Here is a 13,498-nt window from a genome sequence, read left to right as displayed (position 1 = left end):
TTGTAGTTATGGCCTACTTGTACATTTTATACATTTATAGCTAGTTTTTAAATTTTTACACATTTAAAACGCAACACCAGCTGCTGGCAGGGTTGTTGAGGACAAACTGTTGCAGCAGCAGATAACATCAGTGTGGTTGCACAGACATTATGCATGACAGGAAACAGATAAGACTGAAAAATGAGAATAATCGTATTTAAATTACACGGTGCCTCATCTAAAGACACTTTATAGAAACAGACTGCTTGACAGGACAATTGCCCCTGTAAGAAAGCAGACCACCCTCTTGATCTAACAGCCTATTTTCTGCACGGCCTTTCAGGGGATAATCATAGTCATCTGTGTAAAGTGAGGCCAAGGATGACTCTGCAGAAAATCCCACAATCCTCAGAGGAAATCCTGATCAACACTCACGCACAACCAAAAGTACAGATCTATCAATACTTTTGGGTAACAAAGAAGTTTTCATAGGATCATAGTTTACACTGAAAGCATTGGAGTAATTATCTGTAATACTTTACAACACCACTGTATGCAGTGTGGTACATTTATTAACCAGGCAATATATCCCCCTTCTCCACAAGGAACCATTTGATAGGAAAATAAAAATAAATTCAGGTTACATGTACACATCACATTAAATTGTTTTATTTACATCTCCTCAGTAAATTGAGGGTCGATTTCAAGTATCAACTTATAAAATTATAAAACTGTATAAACACATGAAAAGCATATTCAGACATTCATAAACTCCACAGTATATGAATATTAACATTCCTCTATGCAGTACATTCAGCAGAATACTTAAAATGATGCTTTTAATACTGGTGAAAAGCTGGTGACAATGAGGTTGAGATAATATTCAGTCCCTTTTTTAAATATCACTCCTGCAGCCGTCTGCAGCGTGGTTAATACTGCCTACATCTTTGTCATTATGAGTTTCCTAATGGGAATATAATAACAATAAGGAATGTTTACTTATTATAAGTAAACTGTACAAAGTTTATGATATTTTGTGCAAAATCACAGCATTAGCTAGCTTCCATTTGTAAGATCAGACGTTGAACACGCTGATAAACTTTGATGGAGTATGATGGAGAAAGTTTGAATCCATAACACATTTCTTTTGTGGATCATCTGAGAAATGTCAAATTTAACATCGAACTGGTCGGTTCCACTATCCCAGCCACAGAGTGGGTTCTTTCCAACTCTGTCTAATTGTCTTTTCATGTCAAGTTCTTCATTTGTTCAATAACGTGGTGAGAACACACATCCACAGAGTATCAATATCAGTCCTCCTCTCAGCTCACACGTGGTTGACGTCCTTCTTGTCCGAGCTAGGGAAAGACGTGGGCTCCCAGCGGCCCAACATGCTGCTCCTCAGGCCCACTTGGCATTTAGCGATGAGGTAGATTTTGCGGAGGACGGTGCGGCGTAGCAGGATGTAGACCCAGGGGTCGAGGATCTGGTTCCACGTGGCCAGCCTCACGCCCATCACCATCAGGGTTTTGTAGTTGGACAGGTTGTCCCCAATGGATCCCGTGAAGGAGTGGATCACAGACATCAGGCCAAAGATCTGCAGGCAAGAAAAACATGCTTGAAATTAATTTATGGTAAAAAATGAAAACGCTGCTGTTCGTGTTAAACTAGGATTCATTAAAACAAAACCTTTGCGGTTCTCACAACAACAAAGAAGTCGTCCACGTGCAACTGTACAAGCAGGGTATTGATTTGGTCTGTCTGTGTTTGTGCAAAATAAATCAAAAATGCATGGTCAGATTTTTACCAAACTTGGTGGGAATACTACTTGGGGGGGTATCTCCAGATGATTAAGAATTGGAGCTGATGGGTCAATGGCCATGGTCATAGTTAACAAAAATATGGTCCACAAAAAACTTTTCTAACATATCTGCAAATTGAAAAGAGCAACAGAGACAATCTAAATGTTTCATTGAAGAGAAAATAAATTTCCATAATATATAACAAGAGAGGTCAAGAAAAAGTCACAGAGGAGTCAGAAAATCACATCATGCATGGTTAAAAAATGCATTTATATTTTTCCTTGATCTGCATTCTATAGCTTATACAGATCAAAAAATATTTATGATGGTATCATTATGTAATGATGTCAGTTTATGTGATTATGTCAGTAAATGATGTAATAAAGTGTATTAATGCATTAACTCTTGTAACCAAGCATATTAAAGACACGATATACAGCTCTCTCATATGACCAATCATTGTTGTTCAGCACACATTATAAACAATGTCATGATGATGTCATTAGGAAATGGGCATTATGAAAATATGTAGGCTACAGTGTGCAAAGGGCCGGCATCGCCCCGCTGATGCTTTTCATTCTCAAAGTGATTCTATTTATTTAATACAAATAAACACATGAATGCACTTTCATTTTGGTATTCTTTGTGAAATACATACAACAACATTTTTTCCTACATTACAATATATCACAAATATTATCATTTTATACATTGAGGTTTTATTTATTTTTAATGTTTGTTTTATTTTTTTAGCATTGGTCATTCATTCTTTAGCTGGGCTCAGATTTTACTGATGTGTTTCATACCCTGTGATGTATTTTGAGTATGTGTGTATTTTCTTCTTGTCTATGTTGGTGGGTGAGCTTGCAAAAACAAATTGCAATCAACTCTGTTGATATAGCAATAAAGTATTAAGTTATAAAGTTAAAAGTTTTAAAGCCAAAGGTAGTGTTTTGTGAATATCCTCCCTCCTGTCACGTCACAGCTGGGCGTCACACTTCCTTGACCTGACATACACTTGAAGTGAAGGTCTGGTTCAATTCAGGCCCAGATGGACTGAAAAAAACACAATTCCTGCTATTACTTTATACCAATGTGGTTTCAATACAATTTTATGGCTTGATGGAGAGAATTGATACCAAGTCCTATGAGAATCAATATTGGATATATAGTTTTAATAAATAAAAAGTTTGAAATCTCAGAACTAATGATATTTGTCACCATATACAACAGGAACCAAGAGGACTGTGTCCAGACGAAGATCTAATGGATCACGTTTTTTGGGAATTGATCCTGGTGATGCTGAATAAGCATACATAGTCTTCCATCAGTGACCCTCTCGTTCTGATGACTGTGCACTGAAACCATTATCTGTGTTACCTATAGAAATTTCTATCATTATTACAGTCTTCCTTTTGAATTGCCATGTATTGCCTCCGCCTAATTTGTTTGTTAGTTTTGTGCAGAAACCACTCAATTGATTTCCATGGAATGTTTGAAGGGTTGGGCCATGACCCAAAGAAGAACACATTACATGTTTGGGTGGATCCAGGATTTTTTCCTTTACTTTCTTTATCATTGCAAAACAGGACATTTTTCAACATTTGTATTTATTTCTCAGAGGATAATTCATGGATCTTGAGGAAATAAATCAGGCATGTTTATGAGAGGGACATCCATGAGTGTGTGCAATCAAAATCCAGATCTAGTGAATTTAAATGTGCTTTCATGAGGAGACTGTTGGCGGATGTATATGCACTCTACTGGGTGCCGTTCTCGTTAGTGCTGTTTGTTTATTGACGTTTTTTGTGGTTTCCAATGGAATGTCATGAGAAAAGTCATTGAGGAAATAATGGAGCTGAAGGTGTCTGGTGTCTAATTGTATTAAGTGAAGAAACAGAGACCTGTCACAGGGTGAAGCACAGGTGTAAATATTAAATAACCTACTTGGACAGAGCCATTTTGAATATTATCAGAAACACCCGTGACTTTCCTACAATGACATGCCAAAATGTCTGCCGTGAAAAAAGGCCCGGGTCTCTCGTTTCAATTCCACAAAGAGAAGGTACTAGGCCGTAAAAAAGAGCCTGTACATTCATGCAGGTGTTTTCAGTTACCCTCAGCTTTTTAAGAGCTCGATCTGGTTCGAGTCGGGTGGGGGTCAGCTGGAAAACACAAATACTGATCACACACTATAATGCAGCAGGAGGTAAAGTGTAAGTTGTTGAAACAAACAAAGTCGAAGCTGTGAGGGAGCTGTCAAACATGCACAGTCCTGAGAGGAGCTCCACTCATGCAGGACGGACATTAGGGATGTGTTATTGTGCGTTCATGCGGTGGCGGAATAATTTTGAAAAAAATGAGTCCAGACTGGAAAAATTCACGTGATCGCCATCTAAAGTCGGAGCAACTTGGAAAGTTGGTGAAACGTTTTGTAAACGAGTTACTGACATCATCACTTATAAACCAATTAGCATCATTTTGCAATCAGCTCTAAATAGCTTTTAATGTGAACTTGGCAAATGTTGCACGTTTGTCACTTGTAATCAGTTTGTTCATCTCAGATTAGTGAGGCACTAACACCAGACTTTTTAGGCAACACAGAAGTTTTTATGTCTGTCAGATCTGATCCTTTTACTTTGCTATTTGTTACCATGCCAATATTAGAATGAGGTGTCATGGTGTTGTTTGAACGCTCTAAATACATTAACACAGCATATTTTGTTGACAGCCTTCATGTGTTTTTTTCCACATTCTGACTTCAAAGGCACATGGACACGCCAAAGTCGGAACAACAAGGTCACAACTCGAGGAAATGGGAGCTTCTGGGAAGCATGTGAATGCACCGTCAGTGAACTGCTCCTAGTGTCAGGACTCGAGGGAAAAATTCCACTGAGTTGATACTGCTTTCTAGAGCCAGATCAAAATGAAGCCTAGAAAGTAAATCATAAATGGACATGGATCGATAAAAGTTCTTGAATTCACACATTTTGTGCAAAAAGGGTTGAAGTTTTTGAAAATAATTTTATAACTTAGCATGATAATAAAAGTGTCACACAAACAGACTTCATGCCATTGTCTGAATGTGTCTCTGCTGCCGTCTCTTTGCTCTATGTTTTCAACTCTTTTTCTGTATCATTCAACATCAACAACATTTTCTTGTGCTGAGAAGTAAGAGACCACATAGTCTGCCGTCACTGTTGAAACACAGCATGACAGAGAAATGCTCACACATTCAAGCCTCTCTCTCTTTTTGTTCTACCGCAAGCGTCGATAAAGCTGCTAGTTCTAATGATATCATTTGTGGTGTAACAGGAATTAACCAAACTATGCTGTGTTGGGTTGTTGAATTTGGGCCTGGGGAGTCATTAGAAGTAAGGGTATGACCGACTTCTATTGATAAGTTACTCTGTACACCTGTGTGCACAAATACATGTGACGTTGATATTTTTGCTGTGACCTGGCCGTATGCCTCGCTGTCATTGTATTTCTGTATTTCCTGATACTCACCAGCAGAGGGCTCCAGCAGATGCACGAGGTGACCATGATGCCAACCAGCTGCACCACCATCTCTATGTCGTGGGACTTGGCCGAGCGATGGGAGCCGGGCTGCCTCCTGAGCCGTGCGAGCACCAGTGTCAGTCCACTGATGGTGTTACACACCAGCGCCACGGCGAGCGAGGTCAGACCGAGTCCAGAGAACAGCACCACGAACGCCACGTCCACCTCCTCAGTGTCACTGAGCACTTTAATGAAACACCAGGTCCCTGGGTCCTGGTAGGCGTAAGAGCCCAGGTGAAAGCAGGGCAGCATGGCCACACACAGAGCTGCCAGCCAGATGAGAGACAGGCAGATCTTTGTGCGCGTTTTGGTGACCAGGGATGAGTGTAGCAAAGGCCTTGTGACACCCAGGCAGCGCTCAGCAGCCATGGCACAGCCCATGAAGAGTGGGCACAGGCCAAAGAACACCATGCTGCCTCCCAAGAACTGACACATGCCATCAGACGTGTCAAAGTCCTCTGGGCGCACACCTCCATGGAGATAGAGCCGCAGAACCAGGACGCCAGGGATCACGTGGCCGACAAAATCTGTTACTACGAGTGAGGTGGCAAACAGAAGGAATGTGGCTTTGGAGCGCCGGCGCTGGAGGCAGTAGGCGTTAGCCAGGATAAACAGGGCCACAATGTTGGAGATGATGCCCAGTGTCATGGACAATACGACGACGATGACGCCACTTGTGGTAGGCTGCACCAAGGTGTAGTTCCCCTGCTGCGACAGCCCCTCCACGGCCACCCGGGCCTCCACCTTCCCTCCACTGTCATTGGAGAAGTGAGGGAGGAGCGGGGAGACTGAGGAGTTGTAGTGGCTCAGAGCTAACATCACTGATCTCTGAAGGTGCAGAGGTCCATAGTTAATCGAGGCTGCAAGACAAAGAAGAGGTACATCTGGATTATGAACCGAATCAAAGTCAAAATTCAACTGATTTGTCGATATTAAAAACAGTAAAGGTTACAGATGTAGGTTAAAAATGAATTATCACACATCATGAGGGTAAACAGAAGTGTTTGTTGAGTGGGAAAAGGTTGTGAATCACATTCCACGGCCTTCACAGTCACCAGCTAACCACAAATTCACCGAATGAGGAGTTATCTTTTAGAAGGAAGTTGTTTGTTCCTCCAGCAGAGTCCAGACATTTTATGACAAGGAGCAGGGAAGCTTTTTTTCGAAGCAAATGTTGAACCATCAACCTTATTAATAACCTATTATTATTTATAATTTTAAATTGTAAACTTTATAGATTAGAATCTAAGGTCATCTAACAAGGAGTAGTTAAAAACAGAAAGACCTGACTAGATTTTTATTCTGAAAATTATCTTGAACGTGACCCTAACAACCAGCTGAAGCAAACACTTTGAAGCAACCACAGAATCACAGAGAAGATGCGTCAATCACCACAACTGCCATGAGGCAGAATAGTTTGTCATTACTCAGGTTTGTTTTTTAACACCGGCTACAAACAGTCTTCACAACAAAACACTATCTAAAAGCAGATTTGTTTTTTTCTACAATCAAATAGATATGAATATTTTTTCTAATATGAAGAATCCTCATATCGGCTTTTGTGGTCTAAACTGACCTTACAGTCAGTTCTAATGTTCAGATTTATTCAGGAGTGAATTGTGATTTTTCTTTTTCAACTTTATGTTTATTGAATGTTAAACACACACATTTGATAGTTTTTATAACGTTTCCTCCTAATTTACAAGCCCCCCCTTAAGCTTTACTTTCATCCACGCACATTTTTAAACTCTACAGTCGCCCTACCCATAGTCCCTCTGTCCTCTCATCCGGATTCTGTTGACAGCACATTATAATCCAGGGAAGGTGTTTTTTACAAGCCTTACTTACCCAATAATAACAGAAAAATTAATTTATAAAATAAAAATAAAACCACAGAAGAAACTTTAAAACAAACAAAAGCTATCTTTATTTGTATATAAAAAATATCAGCTGCTGATAATGTTTTGGAAATAGTTATCATTGAGTCTAGTGTGATGCAGAAAATAGCTGTTTTTATGTCGGTTCTGCTGATTACAGAAAAAATCAATAATTCTTTTCCCTTTACAATTTCTAATGAAGCAGTTTATCGATTGTGTAAATAGATTTGCAGCTGTTTGCAGAATTAATATGCTGGTTGTTTTTTTAAAGTGTGTAAGAAACAATAAACAGGCAAATAAAGATAAATAAAACTGGATAAATGTTGTTTATCAGAGTTATTATTAAATTGCAAAGATGCAGTTTAGTCTTTAAAGTTGTAGTTCTTAGAAATAAAGTCAACTTTATCCATTACATTTATTATGAAGTTAAGATTTATGACGAAGCTCACCCCTGCATAGCTGTGATATCCTCCTCGGTCCAGCTGAACATCCAAACAGAGGGTTTTTCCTTGATTCACAGAAATCCAGAGATCCTCTCAGCACAAACAGTCCACACACACATGAGAAAATGTCTCGGAGTTTGGATCAGAAATCATGTTTCCCTCTGGTAAAGTGCAGCAGATCGACGTCCTGTGTGGGATACGATCCATGTGTGAGTGTGTCCGGCTGCTGCATGGTGTCTCCAGGGTTGTACAGGAGTGAAAGGATCCCCACTGACACTGAAACACAGAGGCACGTTTTTTTATAACACGTCTTTCCGCCGCCTTCAGGCTGTGAGGGCGTCTCTGCTGCTGCTGCCTCATCTCCCCCCTCTCTCTCTCCCCCTCTGTGTCGCTGCCTTGTGTTTACATTACAGTGTACAATCACTGAGCACTATACCTAATATTATTCACTTTATATGTGTCACCTACACTTCCAAGAAATGATCTCAAACATTATATTAATAATATCATACACAGAGCTAATATTCACAGAGCTGCTTGTATTGACCGACACTGCTGCAGATATCACAGGCACAACTTTGTCACCACATTGTTTGGATTTAAGCACTCGCTTATGAAACTGTTTTACAAGATGGGGCTCTACATATGACTTCTGCTTGTTGTAGCCTGTAATGGATCTGTGGTGAAGGTGTTTTGTCTTGTGAAGCCTGGATCCATGTGAACAGATTCAGTTTCACAGCCGAGATTAAATGTTTTTTTTCTCACTATTTAACACTGTGCTCAAAATAACCTGGAGGTATCAACTTACGGAAAGATCCAGCAGTCTTAATCAGGCTGCTGTTTTTCCTATTCTCTGTATATGTGACCTCAGTGCATGGGGAGTAGGTCAGACACTGAACAAAAAATATTTGATTAAATTATCTAAAAAGTTTGGTTTGCACTTGTGTTTTTGATTTTTTTGAAAAGACAAACAGCTACAAGTTTTGTAAACTCATTGGGACCAGTATGGAGAAGTGATATTCATCATCATGATAGATCCAGATGTTTCTCAAGGACTCTGATATTAGTCCTGAGGGTTTTTGCAGCTGCATTATGGAAAACATGTCAATTTTTCTTCCTGCTGATTGACAGTCTGAGAGGGAAAACCACGGCGAGGCATAATGTATCTCTGATTTTGGTTTCTTTTGCCGCATACTGGGGACAGGTGTTCGTGTTTGTTTTATTTTTAAGAGGACCTGGCAGCCCAGCTGGACACATACTTGCACAAGTTGTGGTTTGGAAACGGGGGAAAGAGCAACATCCCAATATTGGCTGGTGGTTCACAGGAGCCAGAGTGGAGGTACAGGCACTGACACGTAAATTGGTTTACAAAACTTAGAAAGAAAGGCAGCTGGAGGGAAGGTTTCACCGGCTGGCAACTCGGCTCTGTGTGATGGTCTTTTGAAGATAAATTGTACGATTTCACAACATGTTAAAATATCAAAAATGTCTATTAGGGAAGTATTCATTTGTAAAATTGCAAAGGGCATCTGTTGTCGGTTAAAGGAGTGAGGTCTGCAAAAGGCATTTGACAGCAGCAGACGGTGAGCTGGGGTTCACCAAACACTGAGTGAAAACACACCTGGTGTGACACATAACCACTTTCAGGAGCTTTGACTCTCGATGAAACAAGAGTCCACAGCCATGCTCTCGGCACATAATGGCTGCTTAGGTGCAGAGGTGCATTGAGGTCAATGCTATTGTCTGCATGCTTGTCACAATCTAAACATGTTGATGTCGGGCAGATGTTAGCTCGAGCTACTCTGCTCTTGACAAAAAGGGGGTGCCTTTAGTTTTGCAGGTACTAATGTTGCCCAGCTGTGGTATCCAGAGGAAAAGTCAGGGGGGCCACTAAAGAAGTTCTGAAAATCTTAAAAAAAAAATAAAATAAAATAAATGAAGCCGATCTAACCTGCAGCTGCAAAAATATTTCAGTGCAAATCCAAACTCTGGGGCCACCTTGGTAGCGGAGGTATTTAAGGTTCTAACCATGAACCACCTGGCTTCTGTTCGTCTGATGACCTTTTTCTTGTTCTTCCCTCTTTTTCTCTCTCTCTCCTTCTTTCTCTCCCTCACCTCATTTGACTGTTGACACTCTGGCAAACTCATAAAATGTAAAGGGGAAAAAAGCCTCTCAGTAATAAAGGTTTAAAATGCCACAAAGGTCTTTCAAATTAAACAAAATAGTCGACCTGGTGGTGCTAGGGGAAGAGTAAAAAGAGTTTACGTAAGTGGGATTCATCCTATGGGGATAATGAATGTCTGCATTACAGCATGGAAGTCCATTCTGAACTGTCAATATATTTTAGTCAGGACCAATATAAAGAACTGACAGATTGAAATACCATCCATAGAACCATGCTAAGAGTGTTGCAAGAAAGAATCGGAAAAAAAAACTTTTCTGGAGGCCAGTTTACCAGAACCTCCATCAAGGATGAACAATCATACACATGATTGTCTTGTTCTTATAGAAGGATTAAAAAAGTTAAGAGGCTCTGGTCTGACCACTTAAATTATTTATTACTTCCACCAATAAGTTATAATTGCTGTTTGTCCGACTGCAGGAATACACAAAAATCACTGAAACGATTTTCTTGAAACTTGGTGGAAGGGTGGGGGTGTGGTCCATGGAAGAACCCATTTGGAGCAGATTCAATTAAGGGAGCGGATCCAGGAGTAAAAAAAAAAAATATTTATGACAAAAGTCAGGCATATTTAAAGTGATAATATCTATGAACAATTGGAATTTAGTGAGGATCTGAATAATGATCTATATTCAGTCACATCACAGTAACAACCTTTCTACTGTATGAGAGACTGAAAATTCAGTTTGCAGAGAATTTCTATGTACTTGGATGGTGCATCTGATCTTACATGTTTATGCAATACAGTGGCAAATCAGTCTGTGCAGAGGTGTTAGCTCCCTGAGGACCCTTCTAGTTTCCTCAGTTTATTTGTCTGATTGTTAGTGAGCAGGATTACGAAAAACTACTTTTTGTGGAGGGGTGGAGCATAATGTAAATAACCTAGCCCTAGCATTAACCTTCTGTGCTCTCCAAGTGCCCTTCTAATCAGTAATAAAACATAGTTAAAGAAAGTGAAAAGACAAATCCCCCCCCCCCCCAGTTTGTGAATCATCCTGCTAACAAACCAACAAATGAATAAACCACCAAAAAGACACAGGTGAAAACACAACCTCTTTGGAAGACGTAACAAGTAGTAAAAGTCAGACACAAAAACAGCTTCCTGTGAATTTATGCACATCCGAGCAGACTTAGGCCAACAAAAGGAAATCAGCATTAGAAATGAGCTTGTTTTTTATTTTAAAAGCTTCATGCATGTTATCAGCATATAAAAGCGTTTCAGTATCTCTTGCTCTTGGACCAGAGAGCCAATTATTCCTAATCAGTCAGTTCCCAGTGCCCACGTAGACTCTTAAGTGCAACAATCAAGTGTTTGGCCACCACGTGTGTTAATCCTCTCTCTCTGAAAGGAGACTTTTTTTCCCTCATCAATTGCTCTCACAAATGGTGCCATTTGGCCTCTGCAGACCACTGGCTCTTCCAATATCAAGTCTGGGGTTTATGGGTTTGAGGTTCTTCTACACCCTTCCCCTCTCACTGACCACAGAGTGAAAAAAAACAACCCGCTGCCTGCATACCTGATGATCTTAGGAGCCCTCTGAGATGGAAGAGCCCTTCGGCCTGGAAAAGTTTACAGTGAGATATCTATCTTTTCTCGAGATGGAAATGTAACATTGAAGGAAAAGCGCCAGAGGTTTTCGTGTTGCATGTGCACGCAAGTATTCTGACTTGCTTCGAGACTCCAGACTCCCCCACCACAACTGTTTAACGGTTCCTCTCATCGGCCATTTTGCCAAAGCTTTCTGCAGAGCACATGCCTGTATGTCAGAGAGATTGAGTATTTCTTTACATGTGAGAAGCTTTGAAGCAGAGAGGAGTTTTGGTTTGCCAGTCACTATAATCTCCACTATCTGAAATATGACCCTTTTTATGACTGCAAGCAAACTCAGTCCTGGGACAGTAGTTTTCACAACTACAATGTGCTACTTTCAATAAAACAATATGACATCATATGATTGCTTGCAGTGTGGCAAGGGTAACCACGGGGTCATTGGCTTGTGCATTCCTCACTGTCATTTTAGGGAAATGCTGGCTATTACCAGTGGAAAGCCACACACTATCAGTCTGGGCGCCTTAGGAACTACTGGCCAAAACTGAAACAGTGGAATGCTCGCATGAGAATATTCATCAGCGTGTATAGGAGACAAACAAGCTGTCAAAGACAGAAACAAATTCAGCTACTTTTCCCTGATGAAACGCAAACTCTCCTCGGAGTGCAAATTGTTTAAAAACTGCTGTCTGGCTGCAGCCCAGAGGTCATTTCTAATATTTAGTTACTGTTTCGCACACTGTGCTGTTTGGTGGGAGGGTGCGCTCACTGTGCCAAGAGAAATAGCAAAATCATAATACAGTGAAATCCACAAATACTCACAGTTGTCCTTCATTCTGGGCAACGCAAAACGAGATGTTTATCACGGCTGATTTCCCTGTCTCCAGACAGGAACCCATTAAAAAGTAGTCATTTTAATCTGTATTCTTTGGATAGTTACCCAAGAGGCAATCGAGTCGCAGTACTTCCTTAAAAAGTATTAAATCTGTCACATCCACTTCAACAATAATGCAAGATATACATGTGAGGGTTGACAGCTAGGAGTTAGAGCACCGCCCTGGTAGGTGGGATTGGAGAGCTCCCCGTCTTTATGAGGACAGGTGTGCGGGCAATTACTGCCTCTTTGTCTGATGCCTGGTAGATGGTGACTGCTGTGTTTGTCCAGGTAAGGGAGACTGGGAGAAAGATAATTTATTTACCCGCTGGGAATCTATTGAGCAAGATTAAGTGCCAGACTGCTGCTTTGCCTAATTCCAGTGTTGTCTGACCACTGGTTTCTGCGTTGATTTTATCCTGTCGGTCCGACATCTCATCCATCACATTCCTGATGGACTGTTCAACCTTTAATCGTATTGATTGTTGTGTTTAAATAATTTATTGTGACCCTTTTAGGCAGCTGGACGAGCTAAAAGGTCGGGGAGTAGTTGTGGGATTCAAACCACTTTGCATGTAGGCCGAAAGGGTGGTGGTCACTTGAACAGTGTGTTGTGGTTTTGTCCTTGCAGTGTGAGTTGCAGTGGTAGTGATCAGTGTGCTCACGTGGTGGTGTCTATTGGGGTTTGTGATAGAATCTCCCCGTAGTAAGTACGCTGCCTACATAATGGTCCACGCTATTTAGGTTAAAGTGTGTTGTATCTCTGTGGTCACAGTATTTGTTGTTTTAGCTTTTATAAACATTCAGAAGTTAAAAGCTAATTGTTTTATTTATAATTGTCCATAATTTTTCCCTTTCTCAGGTCCCCCATTCTAGTCCTCCCATTATTAAATAAAGATTTAATTGTGAACTGAATGCACCTCTCTGCTCTTCTTGAACCCCTAAAATTTGATTGTGTCCATGCACACTGATCTCATTGGAGTCAAGCATGACCCATAGGCTGTTTTATTTCTAAAATAGTCATTCTAAACACTGTCAGGTCACATACATGTTCATGACAAATACAATCAAAGCAAGCAATTTGTGAGTGATGCATGTAGTCACAACAATATGGATTTTGATTTCAAGAGCATGTTCTTTCAGTTTGAGAGCAGGATTTATTGATTTCACGTTCAGATTTTGTAAGGCCTGCACTCTCACTGTAGCACCTGCTTGTGCTTAGATTTGGTC

The 13,498-nt window shown here is 40.5% G+C and overlaps 1 protein-coding gene across 1 annotated transcript; it reads right to left on the bottom strand.

The window, feature by feature from the left end:
* Positions 1–296: 296 nt before the first annotated feature.
* Positions 297–7,938, bottom strand: LOC117771305 (prostaglandin E2 receptor EP1 subtype-like). The gene is made up of 3 exons (XM_034601515.1): positions 7,669–7,938; positions 5,292–6,202; positions 297–1,576 (listed from the first exon to the last, which is right to left on the bottom strand). Exons 2-3 carry the CDS (start codon positions 6,159–6,161, stop codon positions 1,307–1,309), a joined length of 1,140 nt encoding a protein of 379 aa, XP_034457406.1. The 5' UTR covers positions 6,162–6,202; positions 7,669–7,938; the 3' UTR covers positions 297–1,306.
* Between the last annotated feature and the right edge of the window lie 5,560 nt (positions 7,939–13,498).

The sequence above is a fragment of the Hippoglossus hippoglossus genome, chromosome 1, assembly GCF_009819705.1.
Source record: "Hippoglossus hippoglossus isolate fHipHip1 chromosome 1, fHipHip1.pri, whole genome shotgun sequence".
NCBI classification, from domain to species: Eukaryota; Metazoa; Chordata; class Actinopteri; order Pleuronectiformes; family Pleuronectidae; genus Hippoglossus; species Hippoglossus hippoglossus.
Note: the sequence above shows the minus strand (reverse complement) of the source record. Positions and strands in the feature narration are given on the sequence as shown.